Genomic DNA, 16073 nt, shown 5'->3' on the forward strand with positions numbered 1-16073 from the left:
ACAGCGTGAGTTTGTGCATGTGTGTCTGCAGGTGATACACAGACAGCTGCAGTGGCTATATTTGTGCTTCCACCTGGAATCATTGCTTTCACACACTGAGATGACACTGCTTTCGTGTGAAAAGTTTATGAAGCAGCCAGTGCAGACTCCATTATTCTTAACTTAAGCTGTTATGGAAGCAATATACCGATAAGTGAGAACAAGCAACAGAAATGAGCTCTCAAGCTTTGCTCTCCCTCTCTTTATCCACAGATCTTTTTTTTTTTTTTTTTTTTTTAAACACCCATACTAGCTTACTCCCAGCACCTCCAACATAGTAATAGCCATTCAAGCATGCAATGAGTAAAACTGAAAAATAAAATAAGGAAGAAAACACATTACACAGTTCTGGACTCTCCTTCATTTGAGTTGCATGAAAAATGATTTGAAAGGGGCTCATTCTTCCCCCGATTTATGAAAGTTTCTTTAAATACTCATGCAGAGCTCTCTGGCAAATTGCCCTTCTGTGGACATGAAGAGAGTTGAAAGTCAACATGATTCGTTGTGCTTTGGCTCAAATAATAAACCCCCCGAAGGTTGGATTTCTGCATAGAACTGTAATACTCATCCATATTCATAAATATTCCATAAATGGCTTAATCTCTTATTCTTCTGATTAGGTCTTAGAAGTTCCCACAACACATCACAGACTGGCAGTATCTTGCTGGCTCCAGGATACACTATCTTCAAGAGGTGGCTCACATACACACTCACAGACACATCAACACATATATTCCCGTTCTTAAACACAGCAGCATGCAAATAAAGCTAATGATGCAGGCGTGTTGTGTGCCCAAAACCTACATGTGCGTATTTCTGCACATGTGTAGGTGCATGTACTTTGTGTGTGCATGTGTTGAGTATCTATGTCAATGTGTTTGAAATGAACCTTATCCCTGCACTCTAATTACACCACCACTTTAGTAAATGACGACAAGCTGGCCTTTTTTGAATCTTACATTACAAAGTGTCCAACTTTTTTATCAGCTAGTGCCACACATGCCGAGTGGCCTGGCCTCCCTCTCCCATCCTTTCTTTGCTCTCATGAGACCGCTGAGAGGCTTATCCCTCCCTGCCTACCTCCCTCCCTCTCCTCCATCCTACCTTCTTCTTCTCCTTCTTCTCATCCTTCTTTGTGAAGAGGGTGTGGACCCACCAGATCTTGGTGAACATGCTGCCATATGCCAGGCTGAAGCCAAGGCCGAGGAGCCACAGACGGAACTGGACGAGAACAGGAAGAGAGGAGAGAAATAAAAATAAGTCATTTATTTAGCATTTATAAACAGTATATAAAGAACCATGTTTAGCTTTTTTTTCTTTAAGCATTTTTTATAATATTTTGCAGAAGAATACTCCAAAACTAATCGTAATATAGAGATGTGCTGTTAAAGGTATCTGTGACCCAGGCTCACTGGCAGCAGTGCAGAGATATTTCCTATTAATCAGTAGCATTAAATAAAATAAAAAACTACAATAATTTATTAATTTGAAATGTATCTAGATTAGATTTTTTTTTTTCCAGCCCTGAATACTGTCTGCTGTTATTCCTATTAGACTGTGAACCTCCCCTACAAATTCCACCAACAACACAGGACAGCTTGTCAGCCTCGGAGGTGAAGCCCAAGGCAAAAGTTCACAAACCTTTTGTACCCTGAGCACAGAGGAGAGCTCAGAGAATGATTTTATCAACTCATTTTACTATAGAAACCTGGTCGGGGACAGAATTAGAAGTGTCCAGTGGCAATTAAGCAGGAAAACACAATAAATTGTGTATGTTCTTTTTGTCTTTAAGTAATAGTATTTAATATGTTATTTAATATTTATATTAAATATCTTTAATAGTTTCACTGTTTTTCTCGTCCATCCTGAAACACTAGTCTAGTGCCTATGTAACCACTGAAACACATTTTACTTCCTGTTATCAGTCCTCCTTTTCATACTGGTCTTTAAAGAATTCCCCTAAAGATTCTTTCCAGTGGAACTGTTAGAGACCAAAATTCACAGTCCTCCCTCTTTGCAAAAATGTATTAAAACATTTTGTTTGAAGACAATATAAGACTTTAATCTCCACAATTAGTCCCATTAAGTGGATACCTTCTGAAGCTGCTGTCTTTTTAATACAAAATCCACACTGTTGCTATCCTTCTATTATCACTCAAATGCAAGACACAGTCCAGAGAAACAAGAAATCTTATACTAAAAAGACTTTGAATCATATTAGCTTTAGATACACATAATATCTAAACAAAAAATATTTTTGTGAAGGACTTCCTTATGGTAATTATGAACATGAGGAATGGTCAGAGCGCGGGGTTCATTTAAGCACTAACTGTTGTTTTAAGACACAAAACTGTGAAAGTACTGAAATGATCTAAATTAGCATATATTATTAGTACTAACTTAAAATACGGAGGATGTACAGGAGAAGGGAGGAGATAAAGGTTCAATAAAATGTGACTATCTTTCTTTCCTTGCCTCTGCTCTCTTTTCTTTCATCTCCTCTCTGTTTTATGTCTTATTTTCTCTTTCTCAGCTTACTTTTTCATACCACTGGTAGACACTCAGTGGATGTGGAGGTGAGAGAAGTAAAGGGTGGCGACAACAGAACAGGGTAAATTAGGTGTTGTAGAAAGAAAAAAAGGTGATAAGGTGAGATGAAGAGATCAAGCAGGTGGAGGACAGTGATAATATAAGTCTGAGGTTGGAGAGACTGTATAAACAGAAACAACTATCCAGAGCAGAAGGTCAGAGGCAGAGAGACAGAACAAATCATGACAGAATGACTGGACAGGGACAAAGAGCAGGGAGGAGACAGGAATGGAAATTTCCCTCTCGCCTCCACAACACAAAGAAAACTCAAACATGGGTGACAGAGAAGTTCTCCCACTCCTCATTAGAACTGGGAACCCATCATCTGTGCTATTCTAGCACCAAGCAAATCATGCGTGGACCACTAAGCAACAAAACACATTCAAATACTTAATGAACTATGTCTGTGTTTAAATCATTTTAATCCACTAAGTGTGTGTAATAAAAAATCCTAAAACTACTGCTGATTAGTTTGCAGGTGTCTGTTTGTCACAGGCAGCAACATGACACTTGTCAGGGTATCACAACACCTAAATGTGGGTTTGCTTAAAGTAGGAACACAATTTCACAGTTGGTGAGGGCTTTACAAAAACTGACAGCTGTACCTGCAAAGCACCAAATATAACTGCCAGGTGTCAAACCACCTTAAGTCAAATACAATGAATCAATATTCATTGGAGAACAGTGTGCTGTACTTTCATGTACTGCTCACGCAGTGTTCAATTTGATGCTGAACCTGAGGCTGTACTACAGATTAGAGAGTTGTTGGCCTGGTTTGCTGCTGTTCTAATCACGTTTAACCCCTCAATGCAGCACTGCTAGCACCTTAACTTCAGAGGATGCACTCAAAATCAGGTCACTAGAAACACAGACTCATCATGGCGACAGGATCCCAATATGAACAAAACAGTTTACAACAAAACTACATTATTTTCTGTATCATTTTCCTGTCCCAGGCACAGCATCTAAAAAACAGAGGAATAAATACAAACAGACAATTACACTCTTATTCCATCACTGCAGCACAGAATTACATCAGGCAACTCTGTGATTACTCGACATATAAACTAATCTCTTTGTTGCCTTTTGAAAGAAATAGACCCGATACTGTTAATTAGCTCCCATGATTATAAATGCAACATTTTAGTCATTACTGAAAGTTTTACATTACTTTTAACTTTTAACCAACACTCAGAATAGCCATACATACAATACAAAATACTTTGTTTCTGCAGCTTGTTATTCTATTTTATTTGTGTCAAGTTGTATTTCCTGCAGGGACTGCACCATATGTATATATATATATATTTATATAAATAATGAATTGATGATGTCACTCACATTAATTTAATAAACCTGGATACTTAAACCCAGTTTTTAAATAAACCCAGAGTTGCAATTAACAACTTCCTATGAGAGAAAAGCCTACGTGAGGCTTATTTAAAGCAATGTGTAAAGTGTAAAGGATGCATAGCTTCAATTCATGTGTGTGCTGCAGACAAATTGTATGTTTTTTTTCTTCCAGAGCAAACAGGACATAATCTGCTGTTTATTACATTAATCAATCTAATAGTTTCCAAAGCCAGGTCTAGAATTTGTGTTTTTGCTTGAATTTATTTTTCCACTTTGGATTATCTCACATAATAAGATTCTTTTCAACACAGACCTTTAAAAACTACAGCCTTAGTCTCGTTATCAAATCAGTGAAACCAAAGATTTGCAGACAAAATACAGCACCCCTCTCCAGTCAATCTCCTGTCTCTTTCTCCAGTTACCTGACAAACGACGGGGAACTGTGATCTGTGGACGTGGTGGCCATCAATCCCCAGTGGGAACACTGCAGCCAGAGCCATCATGCAGCCCACTGCTGTCATGTTGTTCAGGTAGGGCTGAGAGTTCTGGATGTAGCTGAAACAGTGAGAGATGACAAAAAACAAACAGATTCAGAAAAACAAACAGTTTTTAATTAAGTTGGATATTTGTATGTAGGTGGTTGTGTACCATCTGTATTTAGAAATGGTGATGGCTGTTAACTATTATTACTACTTATTTTTGGTTTCAATTAAAAAATAATAAATTCTGACAACTGCCTTTTTTCTTTTGTCACTTTGAAAAAAAAAAGAAGATCCATATTTAACATCTTTGCCTGACTCATGTGTGATTAAGAGTCATTAATTAAAGTATTGTTGACAGAAGGTGAATTCATGCTTTGCATTTACACAATGTGTTAACTTTGTTGTCTCATCAGATATATAGCCCTAGTTAGCTTCTTGTGCTACATGTTTGTGAAGAAGGCTTTCAAGGATTACCTTCAAGGTATTCAAGGGTCAAGTCACTGTGACCTCACATATGTTCTCATTAATTAATAGTCTCTCAGAAATCTCTCTTAATATCTCAGAAATGCCTGGAAGGAATTTCATTGCTTGGACTCATGTGTAAACTTACTAGAATATTAGTGGGGTATACAAACTCTGTAAATCTAGTTTCCCTGCTACCTACTGAACAGGACTAGAGCATGACAAGAGAGATCTTAAAAATGGATTTCTACAAACCTTCACAGCCAAAACCTAAATTCTTGAATGCCTAAATACCACCACATTTGCACTTTTAGAATTTGGATGTAGCAGGAAACCATATCACTCAGGCATGGAAGCAACAATTGTTTGTTGAAGTTTTAAGATCCACATTTCAACAGATGAAAGTTTTGCCATTTCACTGAAGTGTGGCTTTTATAATCTCGTTAAAATACTGCACTCTATGGAAAAATACAGACAGGAGCTAAACTGCCAGGAGAAAAAAAGGATTGTGATTTATATCGGATCAAGACAACAGCAGCAGCAGCTGTTCCTCTGCTCCTCCAGCTCCAGCTCATCCTGCAGCAGAATGTGTGTCTTTTATTCTTTCATCCCACTGACCTGCCCTTGTATCGCCCTGAGGCCACACTGCATATTTATTGTGCAGCCGCACACATGCACTGCCTGCAGACACAAACACATTAACATATACACATACTCACAGGGACACTGACCCCAACTAATCTTTGGCGCCTCTGATAGGACTTATTTTCTGATGTTAAGTTACTTTCTTGCACTGCTATGCTTCTTTGAATAACAGGCATTTTTTCCTCTTCTTTGTTGGATTTTACTGAATGTTGTGAAGTCCAGGAAGTTCTTGTGGGACTCTGGACAAGAGCAAAACTGAATGTTTGTTGTTTTAGGGTTGCTTTACACCTAAAAAGATTGGTTTGGTTAAACCAAACCCTGCTCGGTTTTAGTAAGCTCTGTTTGGGCTGGAAAATGGTCAAAAACCACAACAACACTGAGACTGACGGAAAAAGAAGGTCTCTGTGATTTGTGGCTGATTGGAGAGCAAATCAACCACAGGCCCAGAAAAACATTTCAACCTGTATCCTGTGAACCTAAATGTTTATCCATAGTAAAAATAATTTAGTAAGATGCTTATAATTAATTATTTCTTTTTCAGCTCTTGGTGTGCTGAAAAAGTGCTGAAAAACCCAAAAACCCAACTGGAATTTGATCTCCTCATGTAAAAAACTGTCAAAACAATGAGTTTGTTGAGTCTGAGTCTGTATGACTTCATGTGTACAGCTCTTGTTTGGTTTGAAAAACATAACTGATTAATGCAGAAAACCAGGAAATTGAAAATACTGCAAGTCAGTGTGAACAAGACCCAAATAAAAAATGAAATACAGCAATTTGTTTCCAATTTTCTTGGACCAAATGAACTAAATTACAAGTGTGAAAACAGCCAGAGCGGTGGAAATTTGATTTGCTGTTGATGTTTTAGATCCCTGGAGGATATTCTATAGTAACACTGTACTGTAGCTGCAGTGGACAGACATTTTAATAGCTGATATTTAAACATTTTCTGTCCCTGCCATGAATGGTCCATTTCCTGTTCTCCGTTTCTTCCCCCTGCTTACTCTGATTACTCATCTGGTTCATGTGTCTACTTTCTCCACTCTCCTCTGCCCTGATTGCCTGATCTGTTCCACCCGTGTTTTCCATTTCTATTTCGACATCTCTCTGACTTTACTCTACTGCCAGATTGTGCCGTTTCGTTCCAACACAAACCACCCTATAGCATCATTTGTTCCTGACCTGCCTGCATCGTTGACCAGATCTTTGCCTCTGCCTCATCCGCTGGATTTATAAGTCTGCTTAGACCTCTGACTCGGACCCTGTCCTGTCTCTGACTAGCCTTTTGGACTGTGGCTCTGATCACTGTGTACCTCTGACTCTGATTTTTGGATTTTGTTTGCCTCCTTGGACTTTGTATCGACCAGTTTTTTTGTACCCAACCCCTGTTCTAGTTTTTCATTTGTATTACATCGCTCCAGTCGCCTAGCCCCATCTCATTTCTACCTCACCTGCGACCAGACTTACCCAGTACCCCCTGCTTGATCAATGTCATGCCCTGGCCCTGTTTGTTGCTTTCACTGATCCCAACCACGTTTCCCAGAACCTCCGGGTCACTAGTTCTTGTCTCCCTGTTTCGTGTTTAGTTCTGTTCTCCTTTCTTGTCTCCTGAGCCTCTTAAAATAAACCTTTTGTTTAACCAATTGTAGTGTTGAGTCCTTATCAACCGGTCATGGTATCAAATCGTCAAATTGTTTCCGTTTCCAAAGGATCGTTCCTTTATGTCTGTGACTGCATTTGACTTTTTCCTGTTTCTAAAGTAGAGTGGTTCTGTATTTTTGTCTCTTAACAAGGCAGTTGGTGGCAAACTTATTTTGTAAAAACAGCTTAGTGAATAAATTTGATTTGATCTGACTCATAGTGTTTTGGCTGCTGAGAGCAGCCCTCGGTGAAACTGTGTTTGAAATATAATCAAAGCTGGAGGAGCGCCTAACACTGGAGCCAGCCAGATATCCCTAGAGGAACAATTCTCTTGCTTTTCCCCCCAAAAAAATTACGGACTTACGGCCCTTATCGGATACGATAAGCTTGGACTTTAAATCACTTCGAACCCAGGTCAAACATAAACATACGGGTTAAAAGACATCGGGGATATGCTCTGCTGGGTTCACAGACATGTATTAAACCTAGAAATCCTAGATCAAAAGACTTTTTTTAAAGTCTATTTGCATTTGGTCTAGAGCTATGCTTAAGCAGTGACAATGAAACTGGCTGCTAGTAGAAAAGCCAGACCCAAAAGCCACACCCAAATCACTAGCTTTGTAGTTGACTCAAAAGTCAGCAATGCCATTTGGCATTTCTATCAACCTCAAAAGGCCCTACAAATATTCACATTATTCACTAACCTTATTTTTTTGAAGCTGAAATCACTAAAGTGGATTCCAATGATTAATCATTCCCCAAAGCAAATGAATACATACATTTTAGGTTTTTCAATATTAGCCTGGGAATTAAAAAAAAGCACAAGGTCATGCACTAATTCTTACCGAACATTTCCATTATAGATGTTGAAGGTTAAACAAACAATGCCAAGCAGGATGCCAAGGCCAGCGAAGACGGAGACGGACGCAAACAGCTTTTGAGACAGGAACCTGTACTCTTCAATCACCACTGTCCGATCAGCTGGAGGTCCAGCACCTAAACGGAGAGAGTGACCGTGATTAATGCAGGAGAGAGCATGAGCACTTAATGTTAGGAGAGAAAACCTCCCATCGCAATATCTTCACAGAATAAAAGCTCTTGGATGGTGGATACAGTCATATGTTAACTCACAATAACCAAAACACTGAAAGATCTGCATAAAAAAAAAAACATGACTACAAGCCTGTCTGCTGCACCAAACCCCAATCCATTGGTTCCTATGGAACTATGTAAAAAATATTTAAATATAAATCATTTCCTGAAACAGCTGGGGGTTGTAGTTCTATTAAATATTGCTCAAATAGTGAGTAGGAGTGAGCAGTGCATTGAGAGGGACTGGTGTAGTGGAGGGTAGTCAGCAGCACCTCAGCTGTGGCATTGACTACTCAGATTTATCATCTCGGCCCACAGATCGAATCAAAAAGCTTCCGATCACAAGCCCGCCTTTTAAAATGACTGAATATCTCTACATGAATGTGCAACCTCTTTGTCAATGGAAACTGATAAATGTAAGCAATCAGCATCTAATTATTAGAGTAGCAATTACTGCAGTTAAGTGGTAACAATAACTCATAACGTGTCATAATGATGGACTCGCTGAGCCTTCTGAGACTTTTCAGTCATGGCTACTTCAATGATTCATGAGATAATTCTTTATGCAATATTTGACTATCACTATTTACAAAGCTATTGAAGATTCAAGCATATACATATTGTTTAAAATATCAGAATTATGCTCAGCTCAGCTGCCCTTTTGTCTTGCTACTTTTCTAAATGAGTCAGGGTGTCAATTCATGTTGCAACATCAGTATCACCAAATCCCACATCGAGAAAAGCAAGTCACGAAACCCTAGTGTCCATTCAACCAGGTTCAGAAAAAGGGTAGTCAGAAAAAAGGTTTCACCCATTGAGAACAACATACAAAACAAACAAAAGGCCATTATTTAACTTGAGTGAAATCTGCTCTGTACACACATTTGAACAGTTTTAAAATGACCAACCAACAGTTCTTCAGAAATACTAATTAGAAAGCCCACACCTTTAGGAACAGGTATGGCTGTCCTCCGACTTTCTGAAGATGACAATCTGACATTTACATTGAGTTCCTCTAGAACAATTTCTGTTTCCTCTAAAACACTGCCACAATATAAATGCCTTCCAGAGAAGTGTGCCTGACTCAGCTCATCATGTCCTCCTGTGCTTTGACAGCCAGTTTTTCTCTCCGCCTCCACCCTTCAGGTGTAGCTGCTGGGAACAGCTACAGTACAAACTCTTAAATCCCAAAGTGTTTTGGACAACAGGGTCTTTAAACTACTACTGAGTTGACCTGACCTTTAGACATTTAAACAGATGTGTTGACAGCTGTAAACTCTATTTTACATTAAAGATATAATGGAAGAAGAAAACAACTCGCTTGTAATTGTGATGCTTTTTTTTTTTATAGCTACAATACACAACTATATACAAATCAGTCCAACTAAGGTGTCAAATACAGACGCTGTGTCAAAACCATACAAAAAAATACTACTACTTTTATATTGCAGGTTCCCAAACTTGTTTCTCACAACATAAAATATTATACTGTAGCATCAGGATAAAGAAATCAAATAAATAATCAACTCTTCATAGTGATTTCTACTTAAACGTAAAGTTCAATAATTCAGACACAGTAGTAGTCTAGTAGTATCATTAGCATCAGAAGGCAACTGTGGTGTTAATGAAGAGTTTGGAGTTTTTTGGCTTTAAAGAGGGTGTGTGTAAACGAGCTAATTATTCATGCACAGCTTTAAACCAGAAGGATTCCTCTGTGAGGAGGGTTCAAAGAGGGGCAGATGGACAGGGAGCCTCGTTTTACACTCGACAGGCTTTGACTATCTGGCTGCCTAAATCTGGGTCTGATACATGTGTCCGAGTGTCTGTGCATGCTCCTGGGTATGACTATGCGAATTTGAACCATATACTGTGCGCGTGATAAGAATGCAGCCACATACAGTAAGCACGAGTGAATATGCTCAAGGGGTTACACGAGCACAGAGGAGCATTTACACATGCACACAGTATGTATTTCGTGTATGTCTGAGTGAGAGAAATAGAGGAAGACAGAGTGTGTGTGCATGTCAGAGGGGAAGCAGAGCAGGAGTGTCAGAGCTGCGTGAAGCTGAAGTGTCAGATGTCAGAGGGAAGTGTCAAGAGTTCTGCTCCCTCGAGGTCCACAGGGTGTCAAGACGCCCATCATGCTCTGTTTAGATGCTTGTCACTGGTGACTGCTGACTGCTGACTGAGGAATGACGATATAAGACGGCTTCTGTAGGATTCGCCAAGTTTAATTTAAATCCCTTTTTAATACCACATGCAATGCGATTTTATACTCATTTCATGATCATAGGCAGAATTTGCATACTTTGCAAGCATGTTGGAAAACCAATAGGGACCATATGGCCCAGAATAATTTATTATTACATCACACTTTTTTCAATAGCCTGCAGCAGTATGCATCAATAATTCTTAATGATATAATTAATTTAAATAATCCAAGTTAGACTCACATAAGCATTCGAAAACAGACGGAGGGCTTGACAAATTAAAAAAGTCAAATACAAGTTTAGGTTTTGACTACTGACTGAAACTTTAGACAAAGGGCAAACAGCCTCCTGCAGTGTGTGTTTAAGCTTCAGTGTGGTTGTGGAATAAGAACAGTACTACAAGAACTACATGACAGCATACACTCTTAACAGCACGCACAATATGCAGAAAAGTAGCACAGATGTGCAGTGAGTCATCACATACTGTGTGTTTCAAAAAGGTACAACCAGGTTTACATGGCAAGTTTGACACATGCCATTATGCCAGAGTTTTAACAACAAAGAGCGTGCCCATTAAACCCACTTAAGCATCGTCTGCATTTTTATTACTCTAAATGAAGGCGCTAAATGGCTCAACATCGAGACACCATCCAGAGACCTAGCTGCAGCCTTAGGCCATCACAAAACCACATCATTAAATGTTAAAACTCAAAACAAAGGAGGCAGCATTGTTACGGACTAACTGTCAGCTGCATAGATTGTATGAACACTGCTTTACAAATAAAGTTTATTGCTATTATATGATGCATTTTAAAGAGAACACTAAAGTGTTCCGTGCACATGAATATACATTATGGGATAGTAGCACTTACTGCTGTGTGTTTGCATATGTGTTCACGTGTGAGAGTGTTAACTGTTCATTCAGTCAATGTGTTCACATCATTTAAACTCTCCTCCGTCCTTGATCAAGGAATCAGGACAGGGTGTTACCATGGATACCCAGCTTTATAACAGTTGCCACAGCGATTAGAAGAAGAGCTGAGCTGAAGTGGTTGTTAGGGCGACCGTGAAGAGAGTGAGAACGTGAAGCAGGGAGGCGCCTGGTAAACACACAAGAAAACAAGCGGAGGGGTTAAGTTGAGAGCCCCCGTGTGTACTCCACCCTGTCAGCAAGGAGCAAATCAAGCGCGCCCCCAATCAAAAAAAACTTTCCCGAACTGAGTCAGCTCCAGAGAGCAGGAAATTACTCACATCCTCTCGACAAGTAGATGTCAGATGGATGTGTCTGTATTTGGTAAACAGTAAAAAACTAAATTAAGCTTAAGTAGAGAGTGTAAAGCCTAAGCAAAGTAAACAAAACTTACCTCTGACACTTTGGAAAGCAAGTCAGCTTCAAACCAGTGAGTTTTAACTGGGCTAACTCAGAGCCTGTCACATCGCAACAAGCCAAACTAAAGAGCTGGCAGAGAAGTGGTTGAAGGACATATTTCCTCAACACAAAGGTCTCCCGTCTCTCGCCACTTGTGCTGACCTGGAATCTCTACCTCTGCTGGGTTCAGTTAAGCCTTGGCTACAGATAATTTCCTTAAAAGCCTAAAAAAGGCAGCTCTCTATGGGCCACCACGGCATGCAAGATTGATTAGTGGCACATACACTGTCCAGGCACAAGTATGTCACCTCTCTGGGGGGCGCAGGCCAGTAAACAACACCCACATCGGTCTTGGTGTCTGAGGCAAATCAACAGAAATACGTTTTTACAGCAAAAATGAGCAGCCGGTGATAGACTGTAGGTTGTGGTTTCTTCATAAAGCAGAGTGATATAAATATACAAAAGCTTGGTTTGGTTACTTAGGTTATTCCAATGGTTTGGAGATAAATGTGAGGCTTGAAGAGAGTCTTGTGAGGCAAAGACACTGTGTGACATGAATGTGACAGGTGCATGTGAGTAAAAAACAACCATCAGGCTCAGCAGGAACGTTGTTAAGTTTCTTTCATTACCAAAGAAATCCAGTAACAGTTGCCTTTAGATTTAGTGGTATACTGTCAATCTGCTTTTAATGGTGTCAGTTTGTCAAAATGAAAATAAGGGATAAAAAAAATTGACTGATGTGCAGCTGTCTTGATTTGCGCGCCCACACTGTGAGACTTTTAAAACCCCTGGTTTAGTCAGGCAAACCTAGCAGCTGCCCTGTATGATTACCGTGCATTTTCTGCACCAACATTTGAACACATGTTGCACAGTGAGTGTGCAGGCGGCTCAGTTTTGGTGTGCGTCAGCATCCAAATAACTAGCTTCACTCAAACTAGCGGTTAGAGAAAATCCAGCATGATTACATACCATTAAGACACTAAGAAAGGCTAATTTAAGACACACAGAGGAGGTCTAATGTCAAAGCACAAAGATGTGAGTCACAGAATTACAGACAGAACACAAATACAGACACAGGAAGCTGGCCATAGACAGTGTCATGAACTCCATCTTACCTATCCAAACATCATTTCCAAACCAGGAGAGGTTCTTCTGAGAGCTGTCATAGTAACCAATCTTCTTATAACTCCCTCCTAGATGTTTGCAAGAAAAATACCCAGAAACAGGAGATGAAACTTAATTAGTATTGCTTGTGTAACTCACTTCATCGCCTGGTGTTTAGAGTGGGATCGTGATTTCAAACAATACAACAAAAACTGACAGAGCAGATGAAGATTTATATTCATAGAGACACCGTTTAGCTATTTTCTATCATTCCTGGGCTTTCATATTAATGGAATGCGTGGGTACAGAAAAATAATGCACAAAGAAAAGATAAAAGAAATGAGGGATAAAAAGGTGCATAAAGAAGGACAAACAAAAAAGTACCAAGGGGAGAAGAAGGAGAGAAAGAAGAGGAAAAAAAAGGACGCTCATGTGGCAGTCTTGACCAGGAATACTGATGAGGTCCCACAGTGATTAATGGATTCAAGTCAGGTCGTCTCATCACGGATGTCAAATTACCTCGACACCGCAACAGGAAATATGAGACAGAATGCGAGGGGAAAGGGGCAGGATTATAAATTCTCATCGTTTAGAGCGCCAAAAGAGAACAGAGGTGGAAAATAATCCTCAACCTTATCCTGCGCGAGGAAACTCATTAAGTCACTGGTGACAAATAGGATGCCATTTCCAGAAACAGCTTAAAATGAAGGCTTGTGCCCAATTAGAGAGGAGCCTTGAGTCAACACAATCTTGCATCTAGTCCAATCGCATGTGCAATTATAGGACACTGAGACCAATTGCAGTGAAGGCCGCAAAGCTCCCCAGAAAAGAGGCTTTACTCTGAAAATGAGTGGAGGTTGACAATCGATACATGAAGAATACAGTCAGGAATGATTTTTTTTTCCTTTCATGAAAGAGTGACATTTACTGTTAACTCTGCAATTTAACATCTTTGAGAGAAAAGTGGGGGAGAGTTTTACCTTGCAGTTGTTCTATAAGAGTCATTGCCATCCTGGAACCCTGGGCGTCAAACACCACCTGGCCCTAAGACACAGACAGGAGGAAGTTCATTTTAGTGTAGGTACTTATACTTACCTAATAAGACCTGTGACTTTCTAAATTTATTATGAATAAATCTACGTTTTCTTCATAGACTGACACTGTCCTCATAAAACTATGACATGAACATTTTCAATGTTCTGGCCAATAGCCAGGAGAGGAGAGGAGATGGGAACGTGGCAGCGTCACTAAAAACCTTTAACTTCTGTAGAAACACAGTCTACTCTCATTCTTTATCATTTTGTTCTCTTTGTTGGCTAACTTGTGAACTGATGTAACTAGTTAATAGAAATGTCACTGGCTAAACTTTAAAACCCAGAAGCAGCACAGATGGTTCCACACATGTATCTGAGTGTCTCACACACACAAAGAATATATGCTAATGTGCCACATCAAACGGTATGCAGCCTATGATCTGCTCCCCATCGTCACCATATTATTACTGTGATTATCTAAATTAAAAATCAAGATAGAATTTGCTGTGGCATTTGTGTGAGATTCTATCCTCTTTTGAAACATCACTAACTGTTTTTTACTTTTTTACGTCACGCAGATATCCATTTCACATCTTTAGTCGTTTATTTTCCCATCATCTTTCTTATCTCAGCACTTACCGAAACACCTTCAAAGGAGCTTGTGTTGAGGGCCCTGTAGATCTCAGAGGTGATGTCGTGGTTGTTATAGTTAAAGTCCTCCAGACGTCGGCCTTTTGCTTTCAGCGGTGCCACTGTCTTATTGAGGGCAAGGGCCAGTGCCCACACCGCATCATAGGCCAGAGGAGCCTCCTGAAATCCGCCCGTCTCCTCAGGGTTCTTCCCTCCAAGACGAGACATCAAGGCAGCGAGAAACTCCTGCGATGTCTAAAAGAAACAGGACAAAAAGGTTATCAGAGCGGAGTCCTTCTGAAGAAACTTAACGCTGTGAAAACATTTACACCGAGACAATTTTAATGTGCGGAAGACACGTCTGTGAACAGACAGTGGATAACAATTTCAGTCTTCATGTTCAACTATTTCAAAGGAATGTTTTGACCAAACTGAATGGCTTCATATTAAGACACATTTTATGAAACTATGAAGGAATTTAAACCTTACTTATGAAGGCTGCCACAAGCTAATCAGATTTAAAAAAAAAAAAAAAAGGTAGGACCTGTCCGTGCATCCATCATGAGGTATTATTCATTTATTTTATTTTCATATATTTCATACAGCTACATTTAAGGTGTCCAAATGAACCAGCTGGCTGGGCTTAAAAACAGACAAACGTTGCCTAAGAAGATGCAGAGTTACAGTTTTTGCCATAACATCACACCAGATTATTATCTGAGCAGACCAGAGGGGCGACTGGCCCACAGGAGCTCTTGCGCTATCTAGAGGGCACTTGGACGAGCCTGAGGAGGTTTTGTGGGTTAGCTGATGTGAGGGATCTAAATGTCTCTCTGGTGGACACTGTGTCCTATTATAAGATAAGCTGGATAGAAGTTTCTTTTCTTCTTTGGGCCCCTTGGCATTCAGTGCTGTACCCACCAAGCTCACTGCTGCAGTCTGACATTTCTTAAGGAACGGATTGACATTTTGTAAAATCGGCTTATTTGCTTTTTTGCCAATAGTCAAATGACAAGATTGATCATGCATGTACTGTACGCTAAAAACAAAGCTGGAGCCTGTAGGTGATTATCTTAGTGTAACATCTTGACTGGAAAAAGGAGAAAACAGCCAGTTTGGCTTTGCCCAAAACTGCATGTCTGTTTGTATTCAGGATTACGCACACATGGGGTGGGGGGTGTTAATTATAGAGGTAATAGGAATCAGTCCAGCAAAAAACTCCCTGTAATACCATAACTCAGCAAATCTACACTTCAGCGTTCGCACAAAATAAACAAACAAGATATAAGATCTAACATTTTAGATAGTGAGCACTGTTTTATTTTACTCCTTTCGCCCAGTGTGACTGCTGGGATGGATCCAGCATCCCCTGCTACCCTCAACTGAGTGGGTTAGATAATAGATAACTGACATTTGATAAAAGCAT

At 39.8% G+C, this 16073-nt stretch overlaps 1 protein-coding gene across 4 annotated transcripts in view; it reads right to left on the bottom strand.

The window, feature by feature from the left end:
- Positions 1-16073, bottom strand: part of gabbr1a (gamma-aminobutyric acid (GABA) B receptor, 1a) — a 56805-nt gene that overhangs the window by 8324 nt on the left and 32408 nt on the right. For all 4 annotated transcript variants that reach the window (XM_026372014.1, XM_026372012.1, XM_026372016.1 and 1 more), the window contains 6 exons: positions 14657-14902; positions 13964-14027; positions 12995-13072; positions 8054-8204; positions 4404-4536; positions 1144-1260 (listed from right to left, as the gene is read on the bottom strand). In XM_026372014.1, the coding sequence (XP_026227799.1) occupies positions 1144-1260; positions 4404-4536; positions 8054-8204; positions 12995-13072; positions 13964-14027; positions 14657-14902 (789 nt within the window). The remainder of the gene's footprint in view (positions 1-1143; positions 1261-4403; positions 4537-8053; positions 8205-12994; positions 13073-13963; positions 14028-14656; positions 14903-16073) is intronic.

This window comes from Anabas testudineus, chromosome 16 (assembly GCF_900324465.2).
Source record: "Anabas testudineus chromosome 16, fAnaTes1.2, whole genome shotgun sequence".
NCBI classification, from domain to species: domain Eukaryota; kingdom Metazoa; phylum Chordata; class Actinopteri; order Anabantiformes; family Anabantidae; genus Anabas; species Anabas testudineus.